Raw genomic sequence first — 27,126 nt, 5'->3', positions numbered from 1 at the left:
AAATTCTGTCCTTTCAAAGGCTTCTGGAAATTCCATATTAATTTGCCGAGTTTTGTAGATTGTTCACATAAAAGAAATACAAGATGAATCATAGTAGATCTTCATCATGTTGTTCTGTGGTCCATCAAAAACAGTACAGTCTTCGTACTCTTTGGACTAGAGTGCTAATTTAAGAGACTGCAAAATATTCAGAACTGATACCACACTGCTGTCATATTGACTTAGGATCCTGAAGGATATGACTTCTGCCAATCTCAGATACACATGTGTGCCCTTCCAACTCTTCCTTGGCTTCTTTTGACTTTGATGAAAACCTGTTGTCTATAGAGCTGAAAAACCAAATTGCCTTTCATCTTCATAGAAACTAATATACTTGACAAGAAACATTAAAATAAAACATCTAGAAAAATTAACGGTAGGAAATTTGGAGACAAGAATATACAATGTTTACATACAACGATCAAGTCTGTCTTCGGATCTTGTGTGAAGGAACAAGAGTTTATTTATCTGAGAAATAGTGTATGTAAAACCAACTCCTAACTTTCAAACTCACTTGTTCTAATTATAGGTAAGATTTCCAAACCTGAGACTCTGTCACGCAGCTTGAGATAAACATAATCTTTATAAAAAAGAGCTTAACTTCCTAGAATTTGCTGATAATTTCAGAATAATTACTTTCTGAAAGATGACCCTCATAGTAAATATTTTTTAAAAAACACTCCATGTGGGCTGCTAGCTGGAGATGATTAGGTGTTAGACACTTACCCGGAGGACCCAAAGGCCCTCGTCTGCCTGGAGCTCCAGGTAAACCTTTGTCCCCAGGTAGCCCAGGACTTCCAGGTGGCCCCTGTGGCCCCGGGAATCCCATTGGTCCTAAAAGAAACATGAAAAGGAGGGCACTAGAATGACGCATTATAAAGACAACAACAACTTGATGGACTGAATTCAGAGGTTCGCTCCAGCAAAATGCAGGGCAAAGTCAGCCTCAGATTGGAGAATAGCTCCCTCTTTCTTCTGGAAGGCTGAGAAGAGTTGCCTCTGTCTAAAGGAAACACAATAATCCATCAACAGGACAAAGGAAAATTAATCCATGACCAGGACAAAACTAAGTGAGGATGAAAACCCAGTAACCCTGAACTTCCTCTGGAGACAGTCAAAGGACTGCCACAGAAAGGGAAAATTAGGAAAGATGCTCCACTATCTGGGAACACCCACCCTGATCCTGAGAGTCCACCCTTCTCTTCCCCACTCTCTCAATTTCAGCCAGAGCAGCCACTCAAGTGCCTCATACACACTGTTCCTTCTCCCCTCCTCATCCAGGAAGTCCTCCACATTCTGTAGGGTGCAGATCACACCAAGGAGGCTCTCCCTGGAATCCCAGCCCAAGTCCAGTTGCTTTGCAATAAGCACTCAGAGAAGTGTGCCTCACCACCCAAAGCAAGTCTCTCATTTAGCATAGTTCTTGTTCAGTTGCTTGGTCGTGTCAGACTCTGTGACCCCATGGACTGCAGCATGCCAGGCTTCCCTGTCCTTCACTATCTCTCGGAGCTTGCTCAAATTCATGTCCATTGAGTCAGTGATGCCATCCAACCATCTCATCCTCCGTTGTCCCCTTCTCCTCCTGCCTTCAATCCTTCGCAGCATCAGGGTCTTTTCCAATGAGTCAGTTCTTTGCATCAAGTGGCCACAGCATTGGAGCTTCAGCTTCAGCATCAGCCCTTCCAATAAATAATCAGGGCTGATTTCCTTTAGGATTGACTGGTTTGATCTCCCTGCTGTTCAGGGTACTCTCAAGAGTCTTCTCCAGCACCAAAATTCAAAAGCATCAATTCTTCAGCGCTCAGCCTTCTTTTGGAGTAGCAAATGTCAACCTACTCCTGTATTTCTTAAATGCCTGGAAAATTCCATGGATAAAGGAGTCTGGAGGGATATAGTTCATGGGGTTGCAAAGAGTCAGACACGACTGAGTGACTAACACTTCAGCCTTCTTTATGGTCCAACTCAGTTAATATAGATGGATACTTTAATGTGAGTATCTTTCTTCCCTTATGAAACCATATATTTAACTTAATTAGTGGGTACTCCTTTTGAATTTGTTCACTACTATATTTCTGTGGATTCCTAGTAATAATTTATGGAACAGATCAAATATTTCCCACTGGGTAAGTCTAAAAAAGATAAGCTGAAGAAATTCCCTCATCCTTTTAACAGTTAAGCACTCTTTGGCCCTAGGCTCACTGGAATGGGAATTAAGAAGCATAATTAGAGGTTCTACCAATATTTCCAACTCTTGGTACACCCTTTGGTAGGTTGCTATTATTTATATGTCTTGCTATTTCCCTAATCCTGAAGTATATTTCCAGGTGAAAGCTAATTCTCTAGGGAAGACACTGGGGAGGAGTGACTTATTAGGGAGAGGAACAAGGCTGTATAGCCAGCCCCCTTTCTCTCTCTTGGTGATTTGAATGCTAGGTGTATCTGACCAATCCAGGAGTTTAATTAGAAGCCAAAATACCAGCAGATATAAGCCACAATTTCTAAAATTGATTTTACCGCTAATAAAGGTGAATAGGATGGCTGAGTACTGTTGTACAGGTTGTGCACTGCACAATTTCAGGGATGCCATTTGTGTTCTAGTCATAGCAGCCTCATGGTGATTCTGACCTTCCCTCTGCTCTAATCGTTTAACGTATTTCACATTTGTTTCAGAAATCAGAGTGCTAGTTACTGGTATCCTGTAAAGTTCAACATTTGCATCTCAGGTATCAAGTTTCCTTATTTATGATATAAGGGAACTAAAATGGATAATCTTTATTGGTCTTTTCTCAACAAAATGTCCTATGAACCTTATAATTCTCTAAAACTGTTACAGCCAAAAACTAAGGTCCCCAAATATTCAGTTCAGTTGCTCAGTCGTGTCCAACTCTGTGACCCCGTGGACTGTAGAACGCCAGGCCTCCCTGTCCATCACCAACTCCCGAAGTTTGCTCAAACTCATGTCCTCAAATTGGTGATGCCATCCAACCACCACATCCTTTGTCGTCCCCTTCTCCTCCTGCCTTCAATCTTGCCTAGCATCAGTTCAGTTCAGTTCAGTCACTCAGTCGTGTCTGACTCTTTGCGACCCATGAACCGCGGCATGCCAGGCCTCCCTGTCCATCACAACTCCCAGACCCATGTCCATTGTGTCAGTGATGCCATCCAACCATCTCACTCTCTGTTGTCCCCTTCTCCTCCTGCCCTCAATCTTTCCCAGCACCAGGGTCTTTTCAAATGAGTCAGCTCTCCACATCAGGTAGCCAAAGTACTGGAATTTCAGTTTCAACATCAGTCCCTCCAATGAATATTCAGGACTGATTTCCTTCAGGATTAAACGGTTTGATCTCCTTGCAGTCCAAGAGACTCTCAAGAGTCTTCTCTAACACCACAGTTCAAAAGCATCAATTCTTTGGCACTCAGCTTTCTTTACAGTCCAACTCTCACATCCATTTATGACCACTGGAAAAATCATAGGCTTTGACTAGATGGATCTTTGTTGGCAAAGTAATGTCTCTGCTTTTTAATATGTTGTCTAGGTTGGTCATAGCTTTTCTTTCAAGGAGCAAGCATCTTTTAATTTCCTGGCTGAAGTCACCATCTGCAGTGATTTTGGAGTCCCCCAAAATAAAGCCTCTCACTGTTTCCATTGTTTCCCCATCTATTTGCCATGAATTGATGGGACCAGATGCCATAATCTCCATTTTCTGAATGTTGAGTTTTAAGCCAGTTTTTTCAGTCTCCTCTTTCACTTTCAACAAGAGGCTCTTTAGTTCTTCTTCATTTTCTGCCATATGGGTGGTGTCATCTGCATATCTGAGGTTATTGATATTTCTCCTGGCAATCTTGATTCCAGCTTGTGTTTCATCCAGCCCAGCATTTTGTATGATGTACTCTGCATATAAGTTAAATAAGCAGGGTGACAAGACACAGCCTTGACATACTCCCTTCCCTATTTGGAACCAGTCTGTTGTTCCATGTCTAGTTCTAACTGTTGCTTCTTGATCTACATACAGGTTTCTCATGAGGCAGGTAAGAATTTAAGAATTTTCCAGTTTGTTGTTATCCACACATCAAAGGCTTTGGTGTAGTTAATAAAACAGTAGATGTTTTTCTAGAACTCTCTTGCTTTCTTGATGATCCAGTGGATGTTGCCAATTTGATCTCTGGTTCCTCTGCCTTTTCTAAATCCAGCTAGAACATCTGGAAGTTAATGGTTCATGTATTGTTGAAGCCTGACTTGGAGAATTTTGAGCATTACTTTGCTAGTGTATGTGATGCGTGCAATTGTGCGGTAGTTTGAACATTCTTTGGTGTTACCTTTCTTTGGGATTGAAATGAAAACTGACCTTTTCCAGTCCTGTGGCCACTGCTGAGTTTTCCAAATTTGCTGGCATCTTGAGCACAGCACTTTCACAGCATCATCTTTTAGGATTTGAAATAGCTCAACTGGAATTCCATCACCTCCACTAGCTTTGTTCTAAGGCCCACTTGACTTTGCATTCCCCAAATATTAGCAGTTAGGTAAAACCTAATTAAAATAAATATTTTAGTCTTAAATAGTGGGAGAATTCAGTAGTGAAGACACTTTTGTGAATATAAAAAGGCAAAGTCAGCAGTCTAAAACTGAGCTGTCCAATACGGAAGCCACTAATGTGGCTATTAAACAGTTGGAATTGGCAAGGTCAAACTGTGTTCTGCTCTAAGTTTAAAATACACACCAGATTTCAGCATCAAAGAGGAGCATCTTATTTGGGAAAGAAACTAGGTTTGTACAACCAGCCCTAATTATCCCTTTGATAATTTATATTGATTTTATGTTAAAATGCAATAATATTTTAATATATTATGTTAAAGTAGGAAAATCTATTTGTTTCTTTTCCCTTACTAAAATGTGGCTATTACATCTATTCATTACATATGTAGCTTGCATTAAATTTCTATTTTGTAGTTCTTGTCTAGAAGATTATCAAGCATGTTATTAGGGACTGACGATGAACTTGTGTCTCTTCTTCTTACTTGTCCACTGTCACCCAGATTTTAGGATTCTGGGCAAGTCAGGACATTCTGGAAATGTAGTCATTATTGCCATAGAAAATGAGAATGACCTCACAGTGGTGCACACCCCAGACCTGCGAGCCAGACAGGGGAAGTCATCTAGTACACTTAAAAGAATTATTTGCATTCATACCTTTCTGGCCATGTTTTCCATCACATCCTGGGAAGCCTTTGTGTCCGGGAGGGCCTGGTGGGCCCGGGAGACCTGGAGGCCCCGGCAGACCACAGTCTCCTGGTTCCCCTTTCAGAAGGTCGACACTCCCAGGTGGCCCTGGAGGCCCGGGTATTCCTGACCACACGAGTAGGCAAAGAGATTCTTTCAGTCAAAGACAAATGTGCATGCCTAAGAGCTTCTTAAGGAAAGGAATTTAATCATTTACAAGCAAGGGATGCAAGAAATTAGAATAAGAAGGTCAATAGTATCAGAGGTGAAGCAGTATGTCTCATGAAGCCCAAGTTGAGAAATGTAAATAGTCTGTTAGTAACTATTAGGACAAAATGAGCTATGCAAAATCTTCCTTCCCTTCAGAGCCATCCTTTTGGAAGCATCAGTTTGTGACTTTTCTTTGCATTGCCATCCCATTGCTTTCATGTGATAAATGGATGGATGTATAGATAGATGAATAGATGGATGGGTGAATGGATGGATGGATGGATGGGTAGATGGACGAATGGGTGGATGGATAGATGGATACATGGATGGATGGATAGATAGATGAATGGATGAATGGGTAAATGGATGGATGGGTAGATGGATGGATTGATGGGTGGATGAATGGGTGGATGGATGAATGGGTGGATACATGGATGGATGGATGGATAGATGAATAGATGGATGGGTAAATGGATGGATGGGTAGATGGATGGACAGATGAATGGATGAATGGGTAGATGGATGAATGGGTGGATGGATAGATGGATACATGGATGAATGGATAGATGAATAGTTGGGTGAATGGGTAATGGATGAATGGATAGATGGATGGGTGGGTGGACAGAGAGATAACAGATTTTTAAGAAAGTCTGACTAGACTCCTTGGTGGTCCAATGGTTAAGAATCTACCTGTCATTGCAGGGGACATGAGTTTGATCCCAGTGAGGGAAGATCCCAAATGTCTGTACACCACAACTAAGCCCATGTGTCACAACTACTGAAGCCCAAGCACCCTAGAACCGTACTCTGCAACAAGAGTAGCCCCTGCTCGACATTACTAGAGAAAGCTCATGCAGCAGCAAAGACCCAGTGCAGCCAAGAATAAATAAACCAAAAAAAACAAAAAAAAGAGAGAGAGAGAGAAAATCTGACTGATGATAAATGAATATCCACTCAATTAAATTTAAAATCCTATTTGAAAACCATTCTCTACACATGGTATTTGAGCTCAAGTTCTATTCCTACTTAACTTCTAACCTTCTTAGCATATTTTTGGGCATTTCAGTTTTTCATAGTGTAAAGCAGAATTATATATTTTTTATCCCACCCTCACTAAAACCTAAAGATTTAAAGGTTTTTGTCTCTCTGGAAGAGTTTTATGAGCTAGTAGGAATATGATTGCCTGCATTTGGCAGAAGGCTGCACGGAGCCACACTCTTATTCCAACTCCCCAGTCAGCTCTGGTTCAATCTTACTTTGTTAAATATTGACTAGCTAGAGTTCATCCCAGTGAAGTGATAACAGGAACAAAATGTACTGTGAGCAGCACATGAAGAGACTGTGTGTGTGAGAGAGAGCGAGAGAGAGAGGCAGGGGTCCTGTCATCTCTGGGCTGAGAGCAGTGCTCTATGTGCTAATACTGAGACCCACAAGGAGGATGGGACCACCTCCTGATGGTCCCTTCTGCACCCTCAAGCTCAGCATCAAGCCAGCGATAGGCAAGACTTGCTCTGCATCAGAGGTGGTCTGATGGAGTTGAAATAGAAGAGTGAGGGGTCTAAGCACTGGTCCTGGGTACAGTCCTCAGAGCTCCCCACGGCCCACGCTCCCCATTTTCCATCTGCCAAATTGATGGGGCTGCTAACGTGCTTCTACTTGACCATTCTCTCTGCTCCTCCATCCCTACAGGGGGGCAAGCATCTAAGGCAAGCAGCAGCATCACCCTTTGCCGTGACTGTCCCATACCTCTTAGACCATCGGGGCCAGGAGGTCCCTGATCTCCAGGCAGACCTGGGTCTGGAATGTCATCCTTAAGAGCTTTTCCTGGGGCACCTGGGGGACCAGGCAGTCCAGCTCTCCCTGAGGAGGAACGTGTTCAGCTGTTAGTCTCATGACATTTGGGAGGTTTGGTTTCAGTTATCAAGCGAAGGGCGAAGCATACTGCTTTCTTACCTGGGGGTCCTGGGGGACCTGGCGGACCTCTTTCTCCAAAAAGTCCCAGAGGAGAAATTCCTGGGTTCCCGGGGTCTCCTGTCTCCCCTTTAGGGCCGGGCATTCCCACTGGACCCTGGGGGCCCATTTCATGCGAACCTTAATGAGGAAAACAACATTAGCACTGCATTTTCTCCTGCTGTGTCCCTGGCGTGGGGGCTGGAAAGGAATTGCTTCCCAATGGGCATAGGACAGGAAAGGAGTGCATTCTGCCGAGATCAACATTGTCCACAAGAGTGATCCGAATGGCTGCACAGTCTTCCGGGGGTCACTGTCCCCTCTCTTATGACCCATCACACCTGTCCAGCATAGCTCTAACTTATTTTTATGATTGTTTCCCAGATTTAAAAACACAACCACTTAGTGACTATTCCAACCCTTCAACCTCTACAATCGTTAAGAGTGAAATGAATGAGATGGAAGAGTAAGTGACTGTGAATAAACTGGCTTGAGGTTTAAGATGGAAACTGGCAAATAAACAGAATCATTGTGTGGTTCCTCTTCCCTGAAAAGGTAGAACTCCACTGGTTTCTTGGAAAGGGCACACATTTTGCCAGACGATTTGGAAGAGCCAATAGCAATCCTAAGTGACCTGAATGACGTCTTGATCTTCCAAATCATATAAACGTTTTCTCCCTCCCCAACTACAGATTCAAACCCGGTAGCACAATTCAGTCCTTTTCTCACCGTCTCACAAATGGCAAGTCTGCTTCCAGCTACCTCGTCTGATTGCAAGCTCTTTTTCTGAGAAACTAATGCAACCAATGTGAATTCTATTCAAATAACAGAACAAGCTAAGATGTTGATGATTAGCCTATTTGTGGCATCAAAAATAACAGCAATTTGTTCAGGTAATTTGTTTTCACAGCAGGCTACTGAAGGATGCTGAAGTATTAATTAGACCCACGTGGTTGTACTTGGCATGACAACATGTAAAACAATACTCTAGTATCCTGACTATTTATTTGTTATTCATAACATTTTGAAATCTAGCTCCACCTAAGTGATTATGCAGAATATTTTTAATAGATAGTCACAAGCAGTATCAACAATAGGCAATGTTAACCCTCCATTCCTGCTTATATTGGGTTTTCTCAAGTGCCCGTTTGATAAGTCATCATCAAAACTAGAAACAGTTCCAACACGGTGAATCTAAGCTAAACCAGTGTCTCAGTTTCGCATCCGTATCTTGTGAAGGGAGGAAACACCAGTGGACTCCCATGGTTCGTTAATGGCAGTTCAGCCTCTTGCAAAGGTTCTCTCTTACCTGAAGCGCCTTTGCTGCCTTTTGGACCCTTCAAACCATGCAAGCCGTTCAGGCCGGGTGATCCCGAGGGACCTGAAACACATCACACGTCTGCGACCCACAGGGGAAGACCCTCTATTCACATTCTCTGACTGTACCTCGCACGCACAGTCCAGAGGAAGGTTAACTGACAGGGACCCACGAATTCTCCAGGTGGGAACCATGAGACCTCACCATCTAAACATCATAGGAAGGCAGAATCCTCGCCAGGGATCATCACTAGACACGTTCATGTGATGGATGTTTTCTGTTAACATAGACTGCTTAACATATACCTTTAAATATTATATATTTAAGTATTCTTTCTCATTATGGTTTATCACAGTGAAAGTGAAAGTGTCAGTGGCTCAGGCGTGTCCGACTCTTTGCGACCCCATGGACTAGAGCCTGCCAGGCTCCTCTGCCCATGGAATTCTGCAGGCCAGAATACTGGAGTGGGCAGCCTTTCCCTTCTCCAGGGGATCTTCCTGACCCAGGGATCAAACCCAGGTCTCCCACACTGCAGGCAGATTCTTTACCATTAGAGTCACCAGGGAAATATTTTTTTCCCATTATTCTTTATCATAGAATATTTAGTATAGTTCCCTGTGCTATACAGTAGGACCTCACTGTTTATCCAGTCAATATATAACATCTTGCATCTGCTAACCCCAACCTCCCAATCCATCCTTAATGCGGCATATATCCTAGAACATAACTTTATTTTTTCATAATGTTTTTTTTTAATGTGGACCATTTTAAAGTCTTTATTGAATTTGTTGCAATATTTCTTGTGTTTTAGTTTCTGGCTGCGAGGGATGTGGGCTCTTAGCTCTCCGACTGGGGACTGAACCTGCACCCGCTGCACTGGATGGTGAAGTCTTAACCACTGGACTGCCAGGGAAGGAAGTTTCCCTTTCTTTGGTTTTAACACAGTGCTGTTGGTTTCTGACCATATCATGAATCTCTTTCTCTCTTTCTAGACAGACACAGTCTAGAATTACCGAATCTTGGCATAGGAAATGACCTCCAACTTTACAACAATAAAGTCATTCTAGATAAGGAAGAGATTGGGTGGGAGTAAACCCCTGCTTCCCTCCTCCCATGCCCAGAATCTTCCCTCTCCGCCACGATCTGCAGATTTTAATTTCTTCACAATCTACCTGGATAAATGTAGTGACACAGTAAGGACAGGTGGGTCTGTAGCACACCAAGGAATGCGTGTCCTGCTGATATTTATGAGCACCGTGCCCTTCAGAGAGAACAGGCCTGCAGCTCAATGTGGCTGCAGCTATTTCTCTGCCACCAATTCTGTCAAAGAGAACCTCTCTGACGCCTCTTTACAGAAACCAAATTTATTTCATGATGATCACTGAGAACTCCATTCTCTATAACTGGATAGATCTCACTCATGCCTGCATCTCCTTCTAGAACCTTCTGTCAGATGTCACTAAGGAGCCATCTACTCATCTGATGTGTGCACTCGGTCGCTCAGTTGTGTCTGACTCTTTGCAACCCTATGAACTGGAGCCTGACAAGCTCCTCTGACCATGGAATTTTCCAGGCAAGAATACTGCAGCGGGTTGCCATTTCTACTCCAGGGGATCTTCTCAACCCAGGGATTGAACCTGGGTCTCTTGTGTCTCCTACATTGGCAGGCAGATTCTTTACCACTAGCACCACTTAGGAAGCCCAAAATAAACCATAAACTGTTACTGAGAGATACTATGGGAAGATCGAAATGAACTCTTCTGTCAACCCAATATGTATTATATTGGGTTGGCCAAGAAGTTCATTCGGATTTTTCTGTGTAAGATGTTATGGAAAACCCCGAACAAACTGCTTGGCCAATCCAATGTAATATGTGCTACATGACATATAAATATATGGATTTGTAGGGAGGAAGTAAAGGGAAGCAGGGAGAGAGGGAGGGAACAGACAGGTTACTAATCTGTACAGAACATCCCTCGCTGCTGAGTCTTCTGCCAAGTGCTCCATGCATGTCCGATGGACATGTGGATGGATATGGGAGAAGAATCTTCTCAGCCCCTGGCCAAGCCTGCTCAATAAATGTTTGTTGAGTGAGTGAGTGAATGAATGAGGAAATGACCAAGTCTAGGACAAGGAGGGTGAGGGACTGAACAGGGGGAGTTGTTGTTTATTGCTAAGTCATGTCCAACTCTTTGCGACCCCATGGACTGCAGCATGCCAGGCTTCCCTGTCCTTTACTATCTCCCAGAGTTTGCTCTAACTGATGTCCATCAGGTTGATGATACAATCCAACCATCTCACCCTCTGCTGCCCCCATTCTCCTCCTGCCCTCAATATTTCCCAACATCGGGGTCTTTTCCAGTCAGTCAACTCTTCACATCAGAGGGCCAAAGTATAGGAACTTCATCCTCAGCATCAGTCCTTCTAATGAATATTCAGGGTTGATTTCCTTTAGGATTGACTGGTTTGACCTCCTTGCAGTCCAAGGGACTCTCAAGAGTCTTCTCCAGCACCATAATTCAAAAGGATCAGTTCTTTGGAGCTCAGCCTTTTTCATAGTCCAACTGTCGCGGCCATACATGACTACTGAAAAAACCATAGCTTTGACTATTGGACCTTTGTTAGCAAAGTGATGTCTCTGCTTTCTAATATGCTGTATAGATTTGTCAGAGTTTTTCTTCCAAGGAGCATGCATCTTTTAATTTCATAGCTGCAGTCACCATCCACAATGATTTTGGAGCCCAAAAAGATAAAATCTATCACTGTTTCCACTTTTTCCCTGTCTATTCGCCATGAAGTGATGGGACTGGATGCCATGATCTTAGTTTTTTGAATGTTGAGTTTTAAGCCAGCTTTTTCACTCTCCTCTTTCACCTTCATCAATAGGCTCTTTAGTTCCTCTTTGCTTTCTGTCATTAAAGTAGTATCATTTTTGAACTCTGTGGGAGAAGGTGAGGGTGGGATGTTTTGAAAGAACAGCATATATATTATCTATGGTGAAACAGATCACCAGCCCAGGTGGGATGCATGAGTCAAGTGCTCGGGCCTGGTGCACTGGGAAGACCCAGAGGAATCGGGTGGAGAGGGAGGTGGGAGGGGGGATTGGGATGGGGAATATGTGTAACTCTATGGCTGATTCATATCAGTGTATGACAAAACCCACTGAAAAAAAAATAAATAAATAAATTTTAAAAAAAAAGAAAGAAAAAAAATAAAGTAGTATCATCTGCATATCTGAGGTTGTTGATATTTCTCCCAGCGATCTTGATTCCAGCCCAGCATTTCACATGATGTACTCTGCATATAAGTTAAATAATCAATATACAGCCTTGACATACTCCTTTCCCAATTTGGAACCAGTCCATTGTTCCATGTCTTGACCCACATACAGTTTTCTCAGGAGACAGGTGAGGTGGTCTGGTATTCCCATCTCTTTAAGAATTTTCCACAGCTTGTTGTGATCCACACAGTCAAAGGCTTTAGTGTAGTCAATGAAACAGAAGCAGATGTTTTTCTGGAATTTCCTTGTTTTCTCTATGATTTAGCAAATGTTGTCCCTTTGATCTCTGGTTCCTCTGCCCTTTCTAAGTCGAGCCTATACATCTGAAATTTCTCGGATTACATATGACTGAAGCCTAACTTGAAGGATTTTGAGCATTACCTTGCTAGCATGCAAAATGAGTGCAATTGCACAGTAGTGGGAATATTGTTTGGCACTACACACAATTTGGCATTCCAAATTCCTTTGGAATTGTAATGAAAACTGACCTTTTCCGGAGTTGTGGACACTGCTGAGTTTTCTAAATTTGCTGACATATTGAGTGCAGCACTTTGACAGCATCATCTTTTAGGATTGTAATCAAGGAGGGTGAGGGATTGAACGGGGTGAGAGAAAGCTATAAAAATGAGTGAACGCCAATCTCTGTTTGCATGTCACATCTTTCATTGATAGATTTATAGGATGAGTCAGATTGGGGGAAGTTAGTGTTATCCATTTGTATATAAATAATTCAAGCACTCATTATTTCTTCATTAAGGTAAATCCTCTGTAGAGTTCTTATTGGAAGATAGAACAGTTCATTGGTTCCACTTTATTTTTTATCAATACTGGAAGCAGAGTTATTACTATTTTAAAATCTAAACATTAAATTGGTGCAAATGAGTCATATTCTCTCGAAACCAAAAAAGGGGGGAAGGCACCCCCATTTTTCCTAAAGCTCTTATTTCCTAACCACTTTTATCAGGTCTAGCTGAGCTTGTTTTCCAATTCTCTTTCCTACTTATGAGCAAATGTTTCAAGTTTGCACCAAAAGAACACACAGACTTTCTTCATCTGCCAAATCTGGATATTTATTGCCATCTATCTGAAACGATAATACATTTTTTGAGACTACTCTGCTATTTCAATGTGTTTTGATCTCCAGCTTAAGCCACTGAGATTGACGGCTTGGGGACTTGGCTGGGGGTGGAATGTCTCAGCTCCTGCCAACTCCCCATTGTCACATCAACACGTCCAAATCCTGCTCTGTCACAATTTCAGCCTCTCGCCATTGTTGAACTGGCCGACCCTTATCTGACCCAATGTTATCTTTCTAAATTGAATGCAGCTACATCTGGGTAGGGTTTTAAGGGCAATTTTTCCTTTTTTTTTTTTTTACTGAAAGCTTTTTATCCATCCCATCTCTAAATCAAAAAGTTGTTCATGCATAAAATACATACAGGGCAGATGAGAGGTAATTAGGCTCACAAAACACAGTCCTCGGTAATGAGGCTTTTTTTTTTATTTACCTCTCTGGTCATCCTCCGGCTTAGCAACCACCATTTAAGGCTGCATATCGCTGCACACACAGGCGAGGGCGTTCTCTAGTTGGAGAATCTGATCTCATCTCCCAACTGTAAGCATAATTAAAGCTTCCATCTCTGTGAGCCAGCAGACTCGTGACCAGATGCCCACTCTGAGGTTTTCTTTTGTTGTCAAACTGAAACTGCTTCCCTATCCCCAGGAAACTTTCACAGTTTATACCTTTAATAGGGTGACCAACTTGTTCGTGTCTGCTGGTGCCTAGCCTATTTCTAGCACTGTGGGTTCTGTGTTCTGAACATTTCTTCTGGCCAAGGCAAAGCGGGACAGCTGGTCACCCTAACTTGAAAGCTGCTGGGAAAGAGACCTTTCTTTGAGCCTCTAGGTAATAGTTGAGCAAAGTGGAAAATGGCAAAACAGATTCTGAAATAAGATGGAATTCTCCTTTAATTCAGCAAATACCCGAGTGCCTACTAAGGGAATGCACAAGAGCCTAAGATAGGGTCCCCTACACTTGGAGCTTCAGCCCCCAAATGTACCTGGTGACAGGCACTGAGGAGACACGGGGCTGAGAGAGCAACCATCCCTGACTTGACAGAACCATCAGGCAATTGCCTCAAGGGTGGTAAAGGCTGTGCGGAAGGGTCAAGGAGGGGGCTCTCGTTGTAAAAAGGGAGGATGTGTCTGATTTTCACAACTGTGAGGTCCCGGGGCTGTCTGTGCTGATAAAAGACTTCTCTGGGAGCTTTGTTCTTATGAAACAGTTTACTTGCCATCGGCCGAAATAACCCAGCCCACATTCGTTACATGCTTTCATGCCAAAGCTTATTATTTTAGGCTTCTATTATTACAGTCTTCTATAGGGCTTCCCAGGTAGCTCAGTGGTAAAGAACCTGCCTGCAATGCCGCAGATGCAGGTTGGATCCCTAGGTCAGGAAGATCCCCTGGAGAAGGAAATGGCAACGCATTCCAATATTCTTGCCTGGGAAATCCCATGGACAGAGGAGCCTGGTGGGCTACAGTCCATGGGATGGCAAAGAATTGGACACAACTTAAGAACTAAACAACAGCAATGATGAATGCCTAACTAGGAATTGAGCATATATAGGTACTGGAAGTCTAAGCACCAAGCTATTTTTACCTATGTTGAAGTGAAAGTTTAGATCTGATGGAACACAAGCAGGACTCAGAATCCATATGGCCTGTTCTAGTAGAGCAAACAACTTGGAGTTCAGCAGCTGGTTTGTTCAAACAAGATAATCAGTCCCCTTGACTTATTTAGAACATACTTCAAATATTTAGCTTCTCAGTTCAAAGCATTTCTGCCAGAGTGTGGTTCATTTTTCTATCAGCATGATAAATGACAGCAATGGATTTATATTGTAGACGTTTTCATTCCTAAGAATGTATTTCACTGTTTTGTGGATTTAAAAAGGACTGGTTGTTCACTGGGCTGTTTGCAGGGAAACAGTGTCCCCGTATGGCCAAGAAACATCACTGCAGCATCCATCTCTACACTGGGATATACGTTTGGCTCAATTTCCTCATTACCTCACTCCTTCTCTTAGCAAACTTGTTTCATAGCACCGAATTATGATGTAATTGGAGATAATTTTGTTATTCGATCAAACTCACTAGCTATTAGTTTTTTAATAACCTCTCATACTGAAGCTATGTGGTAAGTGCAAACAAATTCAAGGAAAGGAAGAATCAGCAATCACAACACGAGCCTTGTCATTTGAGTCAAGCTGAGCGTATAAAACGGCACCCGGGCTTCCCTGGTGGCTGAGATGGTTAAGAATCTGCCTGCAATGCAGTCTACCTGGGTTTGATCCCTGGGTCGGGAAGATTCCCCGGAGAAGGGAAAGGCTACCCACTCCAGTATTCTGGCCTGGAGAAATCCGTGGACAGAGGAGCCTGGTGAGCTACAGTCCATGGAGTTGCAAAGAGTCAGACACTACCTAGCGACTAACATTTTCACTTTTCAGGACACCTGAAAATCCTTGCCATTTTACTATACTAGGAGGGTAGGAAGAAGTGGAGATTCCGTGAAAGTAAAGCAATGGAAAACATTTTCTTCTGGTTCTCTACCAACTTTGTCTCTTAAACACTCAAAAAAGCATCAGAGAATACCCCAACAGAGTTGTAGGGTTTGCCAGAGACAGGAAACAGCCACAGTAACCAGAGAAACTCGTAAAATAACAAAATTACTTTGCTTGGAATCCTAAATTTACCACCAATCACTGCACTTCACATTACTAAAAAGGCCAGTGAAGAGGAAGAAGAACAGTGCAAAGATATCTTATTTCTGTACTGGTGATGGGAGCTCGCACTGGTCTAGTTATTTGGCTGCATAGAAGTATATAAGTGTATACCAGCTCTTCAAAATAAACAACTTCCCTCTATCTATCTGACAAATGAAGAGGTGAGAGTGTAGAAAAATGTTACTTGGATTTTCAAAACAATAGACTGAGTGAGCCCAAAAGAAGGGATTTCCAATTCTCCTAAGAGGAAGTACTCTTTATTTTACCAAAATTGACTGACTGTATTTATGAGACAACTAAGGACCTCTTGGGTGGTGCTAGAGGTAAAGAACCTACCTGCCAAAGCAGGAGACCCACGTTCCATCCCTGGGTCAGGAAGATCCCCCAGAGGAGGGTAGGGAAACCCACTCCAGTGTTCTTGCCTGGAGAGTCCCATGGACAGAGAGGAACCCGGTATGCTACAGTCCATGAGGTCACAAAGAATCAGACACGACTGAAGTGACTTAGCACCCACACACATGAGCCAACAAACAGAATTGGGAGGAAAGGGGAAGAAGGAGATAGAGGGGTCTTGGTTACAGAAATCTACCAAGTAAGGCTTGACCCTTCAACTGTTGACTGAGGTAAAGACAGAATCTCAACTTCATAGCTACTCATTCAATTGTTCATTCTTCCACTTCTCCATCAATTAAACAATTAATTATATTTATTCACAAAAATAAATTTATAAATTGTAATTTTAATTTATAAATATATTTACACTTTATTTATTTTTATAAATAATCACAATAAGCCAACCAACAGACTTACTAGGAATCTACTTGTACCAAGGATATAAAAAATAGTTCTTAAAATTAAAAATCAAGCTACCATATGATCCTGCAAGCTCACTCCTGAGCATATATCTGGAGAAAACCATAATTTGAAAAGATACATGCATCCCAGTGTTCACTGATGCACTATTTACAACAGCCAAGACATCGAAACAGCCAAATGTCCATCAACAGATAAATGGATAAAGAAGATGTGCTATACATATACACAGTAAAATATTACTCAGCCATTAAAAAAGAATGAAATAATGCCATTGGCAGAAACACGGGTCAACCTAGAGCATATCATATTAAGTGAAGTAAGCCAGACAGTGAAAGACAAATATTATATGATAATGCTTATATGTAGTGATAAAAAAAAAATGATACAAATGAACTTATATACAAAACAGAAATAGAGAAGGGGACATATGTACACCTATGGTTGATTCATGTTGATGTCTGGAAGATACCAACACAACACTGGAAAGCAATTGTCCTCCAATTAAAAATAAATAAATTATATTTTTGAAAAACAGAAATAGAGTATAGAAAACAAACCTAACTGTTACCAAAGGAGAAATGGGGGGAGGAATAAATTAGGAGTTTGGGATTAACATACACAATATTATACATAATATAATCAACAAGGACCTATGTATAGCACAGGAAGCTAATATCAATATTTCATAATAACCTATATGGGAAAAGAATCTGAAAAAATAGATATACATGTAAATATGATTGAATCACCTTGCTGTATACCTTAAACTAAGACAACACTGTAAATGAACTATAGTTCAATTCTTAAAAATGATTCTTGGTTTTTAAAAAAACTTATATTCTGGGATTTCCCTGGCAGTACAGTGGTTAGGACTCCATGCTTCCAATGCAAGGGTCAGGAGGTCGATCCCTGGTTGGGGAACTAGGACTCCACATGCCTCATGGTATGGGCAAAACATTTAAAACCTTTTTTAAACTAAAAAAAAAAAAATTAACATTATATTCTGCTTGGTGAGAAAGATCTCTAAACCAAAACAAATGTGGTACAACATAAGCATTATGCTAGAGATATACAAAAAGTACTACGGAAAAAAATATTTTTTTCTACAATGAAAGAAATGGACTGAAAAGGAATTAGTACCATGGATGAATGGAGGGGTATGAGATTTGTTTATATATATAAACAAATATACATATTATATATATTATATATTATAATATACAAATATTATAATATATATATACACACACATATATATATATTCTATTCTACTCTATTCCACAAGACCTATATTATAACCAATCTACTACACTTTTAGAGGGATAAAAACTTAACCAGGAGAAAAGCATTTCTTCATCAAACAATGTACACGGGTTCCTCCTTCACCATAACATCTTATTCTTTTCTCTTCCTTCTACTTTGCACAATTGGCAAATACACATTTAATATCTGTCTCCCCTTCTCAACTGTGAACTCCATGAAGGCAGGAACTATGTCTGTTTTCTTCAGCATTATGTGTCTAGTGTCTAACAGAGAAATCTAGGACACAAGAACTTGACTCTCAGGGGAGAGGATAAATGCAAAGGCTCAGAAAATTGTGGAAAACAATGGGAGAAATGTCCTAAAAATGAGCATCATTTTGGTAGAGCTGGTCAGGGGACCAGGCCAGTGCTGCCTGAGTAAGAAAGAAAAGGAGGTGTCCATGGGCATCCTGGAAAAAAGGGGACCCCAGAGCATGTCCCTGGGGTGTGAGAGAGGCACTGTGAACTTGTGGGAGCATCACTGGCTAGAACTTTCTGAGGGGTCAGGGTTCCTTTTGACTTACCTTTTATTCCTGGAAGACCTGGTGCCCCTGGGTCCCCCAGGATGCCTCTTGGTCCAGGATCCCCTACTTCTCCTGGAGGTCCCTGCAGCCCAGGCCCCCCTGGATTACCTGAGGATGACAGGGTGGTTTTGCAGGCATCCAGATGATACACAAGTTTCATTAACTGGTGAGACCATCTATATTCTTAATATATGGGTACCTGGGTATTGTTTTATTACTTTTTCTTCCTTAACCTCCTAGTTTTAATCTCAAGAGGAAAAAATACACTTCAGATTAAAGTTGCCAATTTTGATTTGAAATTTTCACTTGATTATGAATTGGCAGGAGGAGGAGCCATTGAAATGTTGTGTTGAACGGGTGAGGTTTGTCTGAAGGCTAAAGAAGAGGAAATCAGCATCCTGAATGGAAGAGGCCTTAGGGAAGGCTGGAGAGGAGCTTTTCTCTGTCAGCCCATCACTTTGTGCCTGGCATCCTCCTTGGATGAAGACAGGTCTGTCTTCATTTGTTCCTAGACCAACCCAGTGAGATCAGTCTATCTCCAACTTAGGAGTCAGGGATAGGTACATTTAAGTGACTTGTTCAGAGTCACAGGTCTGGGAAATGGCAGAGCCAGCTCTGGACCAGTCTAAGAGACAAGAGCTAGATGAGTGCCCAGGAAGTCTCTGGGTGCCTTTCAAGTTACCTGGACATCCTGTTGGTCCAGAGAAGCCAGGAGGTCCTGGCCTTCCGGGGGGTCCTCCAGGACCTTGAGCACCAGGCAAGCCCTGCTCTCCAGATGCTCCCAAACGCCCTAAACAAAGAAGGATCGAACATCTGAGTAGTTGCAGCTGCTCTCCAAAGTGGTGAATCTATAAAACCTCCAACTTCAGTTCTTGCTTTTCTACTCTCATTTTTATATATATATAATTTTTTATTGAAAAGATATAGGAAAAATTGAAAACAAAACACCTATAATCCCACCAACTTAACATAGTATTTCATATGTATAACATTGTGCAAATAAGGCCTCCAATTTTATATTCTGATTTTTAATTAGTATTGTATCATAAGTAATCTTCCAAGCTTCATATCATTTTCATAATTATTGTTTTGAAACAACTGGCTGATAGTTTATTGAGTTAACCCTAATTAAATTAATTAACTAATTTTCTCTACTATTGGCCATCTGAATGATTTCTAACTCTTACTGTTATGCATAATGATCCTTATATATTTTCAATCTTTTTTTTTTTCTCCTATTAAATTGTTTCCTTAGGAAAAATTCCTAGGAGTAGAATTTTTAGGTAACAGAGTCTGATATTTTGGTTGTTTTCAATGCATTTTTAAGGGCTGAAGTATTTTAAAGTAAATCACAGACATCATGGAATTTCATCCCTAAATATCTCAGGAGGTATGTCTGAAAACATAAGAACATTTTCCTATGTGGCCAAAATAACATCATCACAGCCAAGAAAATTAATCATGTTCAATACTCATTCCATGCTTGAGTTGTCTCAATTGTCCTCTTAATGTCCTTCACAGCTGGTTTGTCCTCACTGGGTCCCTTTCCAGAACCACATATTACATCTGGTGGGAACATCTACTAGGTTAAAAAAAAAATCGACCTTGGTCCCCTTCTCAGGACAGTGACATGCTGAAGAGGAAGGCTCAGCTGCTTTTAGTGTCCAAGAACAGACCATTCAGCATTTGGTTCTTGAAAGAGGTTGCCTAGTGGTTTTGGATAAAGTCTTCATCAACTCACATCACCACACATAACCCACCCACAGCCCCACAACTCCAAGAGCATAACATATGCTTACTGAAGACTGTTTAGTTTTTGGATTTGCTTTCTTGCTAATCTAGTAAGAATAAAATGATACTTCAGACTTTAAGTCATATTTGATTACTAGAGACGTTGACTTGCCATGTGTTTATTCATTATCTATGACTTTAATACAATTTATATTTATAGGATAAACCAATAGTCTGTGCCAAAATTCATCAGTTGAATCTGCAAATAAATTACACGGTACTGTATTTATAAACCCACGGAGGTCAGAGTCACTATTCTAAAACACAAGAAACAAGCCTGTGTTAGTCTATACTTGTTCCTGATCAAATTTCAGATCATGAGCTTCACTGTGTGTTGTTTTATTTATCCTGAAAATATCCCTGCAGTAAAGGTGTTAGTTGTGTTAGCTGCTCAGTCGTGTCCAACTCTCTGGAACTGTAGCCTGCCAAGCTTCTCTCATGGAATTCTCCAGGCAAGAATACTGGAGCGGGTTGCTATTTCCTTCTCCAGGGGATCTTCCTGACCCAGGTATCAAACCCAGGTCTTCTGCATTGTGGGGAGATTCTTTACCATCTGAGGGCAGCAATTTCCTATTTGCAAATGAAAGTTGTTTAGTTGCTAAGTCATGTCCAACTCTTTTCCAACCCCATGAACTGTAGCCTGCTAGGTTCCTCTGTCCATGGGATTTCCCAGGCAAGAATACTGGAGTGGGTTACCATTTCCTTCTCCAGGGGAATATTCCCTACCCAGGGATTGAACCCAGGTCTCCTGCACTGGCGAGCAGATTCTTTACCACTAAGCCACCAGGGAAGCCCTTTTGCAAATGAAAAAACTGAACTATTAAAGCCTTGCTTCTCCAATCACAGTTGTATTAAGAACAGAACTTCTGAGTTAATCTCTACTGTATTTGTTCTCTGAAACAAAGGGGAAGTAGAACTGAACCCAAGGCTGCAGGTCCATGCCTTCTTGTTAGGCTTGTTCAAATTCAATCCAGCTTTTTTCCAGTCAATGAAAATTGCATGTTTAGGTAAACTCTGTGCTGGTACATAAAGTATGATGTAACTTTAAAAATTTAAGCAAAAGCCATGGCATTTGGGAAAGGGAATGATTTAAATGGTGATAACCACAGGAGACCAGGGAAATATAATACCAAGGCAAATTTTCTTGAAAAAGTGAGCCTATATATAAAATAACTCAGCTTTATGATTTTTAACTTAAAATATTAGGTAATATAAAAGGTCTCCATTTTGGACTACTTTCAGCTCATGAAATCTTACTCTCTTAAAGATTTTACATAAAAATAGCAGTAAGTGTGGAAAGATTTCTTCATGTTTTGCTGATGATGACAATGATGAATTACACTTTATATTTGTGTAGCACTTTTTGGTTTACAAATCACTTTTAAGGAATCTCATTTGATCTTCAGAACAACCTGTGATCTGCTTAAGGCCAGTTTACAGATGAGCAAACAGCTCAGAGATGATAAGCAACTGGCCCAAGACCACATATTCAGTGGTAATGGAGGTTGATTTTGAACCAGTGATTTTCCTTTCTGAGACCTCATTCTGCTACTTTTTATGAACCCCTACAATGCTAACCTCAAAGCTATTTTCCCCTCCAAATGTACACACATAAGCTATACATCTCAGTTAAAATTATATTATCTAAATCTATTCGACACGCCAGAGGTAAAAGACCCAAAGGGAAGGGAATGGGAAAGGAAGGTTTTGCCAGGGTAATGGCTTGTTCTTCTGTTAGATTTCCATTTTAGCAATTTATGATATAAAAACAAGTTTTAATTCATTCTTATTATAAATATGGCTTCCCTGTGCCTATAATTTATTGAATTGTGAAGGTAAATAGAGTGTAAATGGCTTCCCTTGTGGTTCAGATAGTAAAGAATCTACTTGCAATGCAGGAGACGTGTGTTTGATCCCTGGGTTGGGAAGATCCCCTGGAGAAGGGAATGGCTACCCAGGCCAGTATTCTTGCCTAGAAAAATTCCATAACAGAGGTGCCTAATGGGCTCTGTAGTACCTGGGGTCAGAAAGGGTCAGACACGATTAAGCCACTAACACACACACATAGAGTGTAAAGACAACTGAAACTCTATAAAATGTCTAAAGTTAAAAAACAAATTTTTATGTATTTTTTAAAATAAATAAATACATAAACAAGTGAAATAAAAACAAAGAAATAAAAATTCCCATAATAGATCTGCTCAGATAGTCTGTCATATGGAACGAAATGTCACCATCACCAGAGAGAATTTGAAGATAAAACATGGAACTATTAATATGAGACATTTAATTTACAAATGCATGCTCAGTCATGTCCGACTTTTTGTGACCACATAGACTGTAGCCCACCAGGCTCCTCTGTCCACAGGATTCTCCAAGCAAGAATACTGGAGTGGGCTGCTATTTCCTCTGCCAGGGGATCTTTCCAACCCAGGGATTGAACCGCTGTCTCCTGTGTCTCCTGCATTGGCAGGTGAATTCTTTACCACCAAGCCACCTGGGAAGACCTTAATTTACAAGGTCCTCGTTTAAATGTAAATCTGGTCTCTAACCTATCCACTATCAGCTTAAAAGCCCTGGGCATCACTGATTGAACCAATTACTGGTGGAGAAACAAATATTCCTTCCTGGCAGTGGATATCCTTGTGCACACACCTTTGTACATCTGTCTGATTATTGACTTCAGGTGTATTCCAACACGCAGAATTAGTAAAAGGCTATGTGTATTTTGTCAGCTGTGGGTCATCTACTGTAGGCAGCCACAGGCTCTATGGAGAGCAAGAACTCACTGGAACACCATCATCTGTTCTGAGGGATTACACATCAGCTGTTGCTGATAAATAGAGTACTGTTTCCAAAGACTTGTAGATGATGAGCTTTACATTTTTTATTTTTTTGGTTTGGTTTTTAGTAAATTAGATACACAGGAAATGCAGTATTCTATAATATTATATCTCAGGAGCAGCAGCCCTCGGGTCATTCACCTATGCTTTTGTGAGTAGAAAAGAAAGGGTTGGAATGAAAACCTGTCAGTTGAGTGGTTCTTGCTAATTATCATTTTTAATTACAGAGATTGTAAAAGGGTCCAAATTTTCACTTTTGACCCTGGGAAGTGTGTTGTTAACATCCCAAGTCATGGGACCCATGATGGAAAGAAGATGGAGAGTCTTCAGTGCTTTCCTACGCCAGTGTTTATACATAAGTTTTCTGTTTCTTTCTTTTTTTAAAAAAGATTTATTTATTTATTTGGCTGTGTCAGGCCTTTATTGTAGTGTACAGGCTTCTCTAGTTGTAGCACGTGGATATACTTGCCCCATGGCATCTGTGATCTGAGTTCCCTGACCGGGGATTGAACCCTTAGAAGGCAGATTCTTAACCTCTGGACCACCAGAGGTTAAGTCCCTACACGTAGTCCTTCTGATACGTAACTTAATGAGTAAAGAGGGGAGAAAATACTGATATAATCATTCCCAGCGAGGAGGATGAAGTAATTGTTCTATTTATCAAAACACACTTACTCTTTCTTGTTTGAATAAGAAAACGATGTGTCTGTACCTGGATATCCGGGGCTACCTGGCTCACCCCTTGGACCAGGTAGGCCAAACTGACTTGCAGATTCCCCTTTGTACCCTGTAAGTGATAAAATACACACATTATTTAAGAGAGTTTGTATTTTTTTCCTCCAAGTGATGTAATAACTTTCATGTATTTGTGTTTTTATCGTCTATCTTCAATGTTCCAGGAAAGGATTTTTTGAAAAATGCTTTTTTTTTACCCCTACATAAGAACATAGGGGATGCAAGGTGAGATTTAAGAATATAAGTAAGAACACAGATCCAAGGTGTGATTTAAACACACACACACATGTTTATAGTTCATAACAGTCATAAGAAACAAAGGATCTTAGTAAGCTTAAATTTTTAATTTTCTAAAGTAGTTTCAAATTTAGATGTCTATTTAAGAAATTACTTGGCATTGAGTAACTATATCCTCATACTGTTTTTCAGGAAGAGAAAGCAGAAATTGTTACTGTTTCAGCTACTGCAATCACATTTCAAGCTCTCTGAAAGGAAGTTCAACTTAGTGTCCTTGTTAAAAAAAAAAAATCACAAAAAGTCATCTTATTGATGACTTCACAAGGCACATTCAAAGGCCATTGTAGGCCCTGATTCTCACAGTCCACAGAGCTGTTCCGCACTGCTGCTGTGTCCTTTCAGACACAAAGACTCATTAATACATCATAGCTGAGAGTCAATTAAAAGCCGCTTACTCTATGGAAGGAAAGTTATGACCAACCTAGACCGCATATTAAAAAACAGAGACATTACTTTGTCAACAAAGGTCCGTCTAGTCAAGGCTATGGTTTTCCCAGTAGTCATGTATGGATGTGAGAGTTGGACTATAAAGAAAGCTGAGCACCAAAGAATTGATGCTTTTGAACTGTGGTGTTGGAGAAGACTCTTGAGAGTCCCCTGGGCTACAAGGAGATCGGTCCTGGGTGTTCATTGGAAGGACTGATGCTGAAGCTGAAACTCCAATCCTTTGGCCACCTGATGCGAAGAGCTGACTCATTGGAAAAGACCCTGATGCTGGGAAAAATTGAGGGCAGGAGGAAAAGGGGATGACAGAGGATGAGATGGTTGGATGGCATCACTGATTCAATGGACATGAGTTTGGGTAAACTGTGGGAGTTGGTGATGGACAGGGATGCCTGGCATGCTGTGGTTCATGGGGTCACAAAGAGTCAGATACGACTGAGCTACTGAACTGAACTGAACTGAGAGTCAATTATAAACGGAGGGTTCAAAATGGTGTAGTAGGGAAGGGCAAAATAACTGATGTGGTTGTAAGAGAAGAAGAGAGCTGTAGCACCTGCCCACCAACACCCCTTTAAAGGGGTCTCACCCACACCTTAGAGAAGGTTCTCCTCCACCTGACACTACTCCTAATTGTGGTTAGCCCTTTGAAGGGTACAAATCTGGTCCATCCCAGGTCAGCCAGCCTTTGAGAAATTGTAATAAAAAGTAAGAACTTGAGTTCCTTGCCTACTGAGGCAGAAATCAAAAGCATTTTCATGATGGAGGTTGGTTATCACAATGTCCTGGTACAGATCATGTTCAAGTGCAATCCAAACATATCCAGAGAGATCCAGAAAGGATACTGAATACAGAGTGATAAAGCTGGTTATAGGCAGAAAAGTGAAAATCAGACCATGGAGACAAGTCTCAAGAGAAAAAACTATGGATTGCCCGAGGGGTAGGTTCCATCAGACTGTGGTCCCACAGAACCATAGCTCTTATTTGTGGGCTCCACGAGACAACTTTTACTTCAGTATCTTCATTGTACTTCATTTTCTGGAAAAGATGGCCAAATGCAAGGAGGAAGGAAATGAGAAGAAATAGGTTTGTTCTTTGAGAGAGGCGAAACATCTAAAATAAATGCATAGATGAATAGGAGAAAAGACAAGGAGTGTGTTCTGAGCACTGAAGCTATACAATGTCAAAATCAAACATGAAAACTTTCCTATTTGTACGTATTTCTGAGGAGAAGATTTAAATTACTCTTTCTGAATAAGTAAGGGTGTACAGTTCATTTTTTTCATATAGCAATTATCCCATTATTTATGGAGTGTCTCTGAAAGTAAAAAGCATATTTCACTGGTAGTAAGGGAGAAGATTTTTAGGCAGCTCAATAACTACTGTTTCATATTTTAGGGTTATTTATTTTAACCTATATTGAAATAAAACATAACTGTACATCAAGCCTGTAAATTCACAGATAGTGAGGGTAAGGCTAAGGTTAAAAATGTGAATCATTTTAAAGTAGATTTAAAGAAAAATATTAACCCAATAGCACACAAAAATAGTAAAAATATTAAAGCTTGTGTGTAAACATTGCAATTTAAGATAGCCTGATTTTTGTTTGCTTGTTTATCTGCATAAAGAGTTAATGAAACCTCTATTTCTAAGGACATTGTTAACCTGGGGTTAACTTTTTATTCTATTTTCCTAGAAATCTGGTAAAGGTAGAATGTAAGTTGTGTTACAAGGCAACACTGTCTCTGGCATAAATTAAACTAAGGCCTGTGAGGCCAAATGCAGCCTGCAGACTTTTGTAAATAAAGTTTTATTGGAACACAGCTATACCCCTTTGTTTTCATGTTTGCTGTGTTTTCGTGTACTGTTGCAGCAGAGCTCACGCAGCTAAAGATATTTACGATCCGGCCCTCTGTCAAAAATACATTTGCTGACCTTTGGCTTACGGTAAAAAATCCCAATTGTAAATTACACTTGGCCCAGGAGTTCTTAGTGACTAGTACCACTTGGTGAGAAGCCAAGGCTGTGGCTTTCTCTATCTACCATGACTCTTGTGACTGAGCCCCTATAAGCTGCACCCATGCAGTTTTTAGAAGCGATACTGGTTCCTTGGGGGCATGAGACATGGGCCACCAAGGTGAGCTGTCACTCACGGAGCTGCAGTCACTAGAACGGCTGTGAGGACTCCTACCAAGCACGCGGACATGTTTTCTACACAGTACCGCTGGATCTGAATGACAAATACAGATGATGGAGGTCTTATCTGACTGTCCAGTAGAGTCTGTGAAGAACTCTTTCAATGTTGCCGTTTGATACACTTTGCTTTTCATGCCAAAGGTACTTGCTTACAATGCTACAAACACCCAGGACTATGAGCTTGGTGGATGGCTACTGTATTTCCAAGTCATACCTTTACGTCCTCTTGTACCATCAATTCCTGAAGGTCCCGGGCACCCTGGAGAACCTGGCTCACCCTGATAGTTTAATGAAACAGAAGTAAGACTTTAACTGAATTTCAGATACAAATGACACACTCTTAACATGACCCCATTATCATTTTCTATAACAAATTAGGCTT

General features: G+C 41.0%; 1 protein-coding gene across 10 annotated transcripts in view; it reads right to left on the bottom strand.

Moving 5' to 3' along the window:
• Window positions 1-27,126, bottom strand: part of COL4A4 (collagen type IV alpha 4 chain) — a 167,783-nt gene that overhangs the window by 38,504 nt on the left and 102,153 nt on the right. For all 10 annotated transcript variants that reach the window (XM_065930429.1, XM_065930426.1, XM_065930424.1 and 7 more), the window contains exons 34-42: window positions 26,959-27,022; window positions 23,788-23,862; window positions 19,124-19,231; window positions 18,442-18,549; window positions 8,727-8,798; window positions 7,421-7,558; window positions 7,214-7,327; window positions 5,228-5,383; window positions 766-873 (exon numbers count right to left, since the gene is read on the bottom strand). In XM_065930429.1, coding sequence (XP_065786501.1) covers window positions 766-873; window positions 5,228-5,383; window positions 7,214-7,327; window positions 7,421-7,558; window positions 8,727-8,798; window positions 18,442-18,549; window positions 19,124-19,231; window positions 23,788-23,862; window positions 26,959-27,022 — 943 coding nt within the window. The remainder of the gene's footprint in view (window positions 1-765; window positions 874-5,227; window positions 5,384-7,213; window positions 7,328-7,420; window positions 7,559-8,726; window positions 8,799-18,441; window positions 18,550-19,123; window positions 19,232-23,787; window positions 23,863-26,958; window positions 27,023-27,126) is intronic.

The sequence above is a fragment of the Muntiacus reevesi genome, chromosome 3 (assembly GCF_963930625.1).
Source record: "Muntiacus reevesi chromosome 3, mMunRee1.1, whole genome shotgun sequence".
Lineage (NCBI taxonomy): Eukaryota > Metazoa > Chordata > Mammalia > Artiodactyla > Cervidae > Muntiacus > Muntiacus reevesi.
The sequence above is the reverse complement of the archived record's forward strand: the minus strand, read 5'-3'. Positions and strand labels throughout refer to the sequence as shown.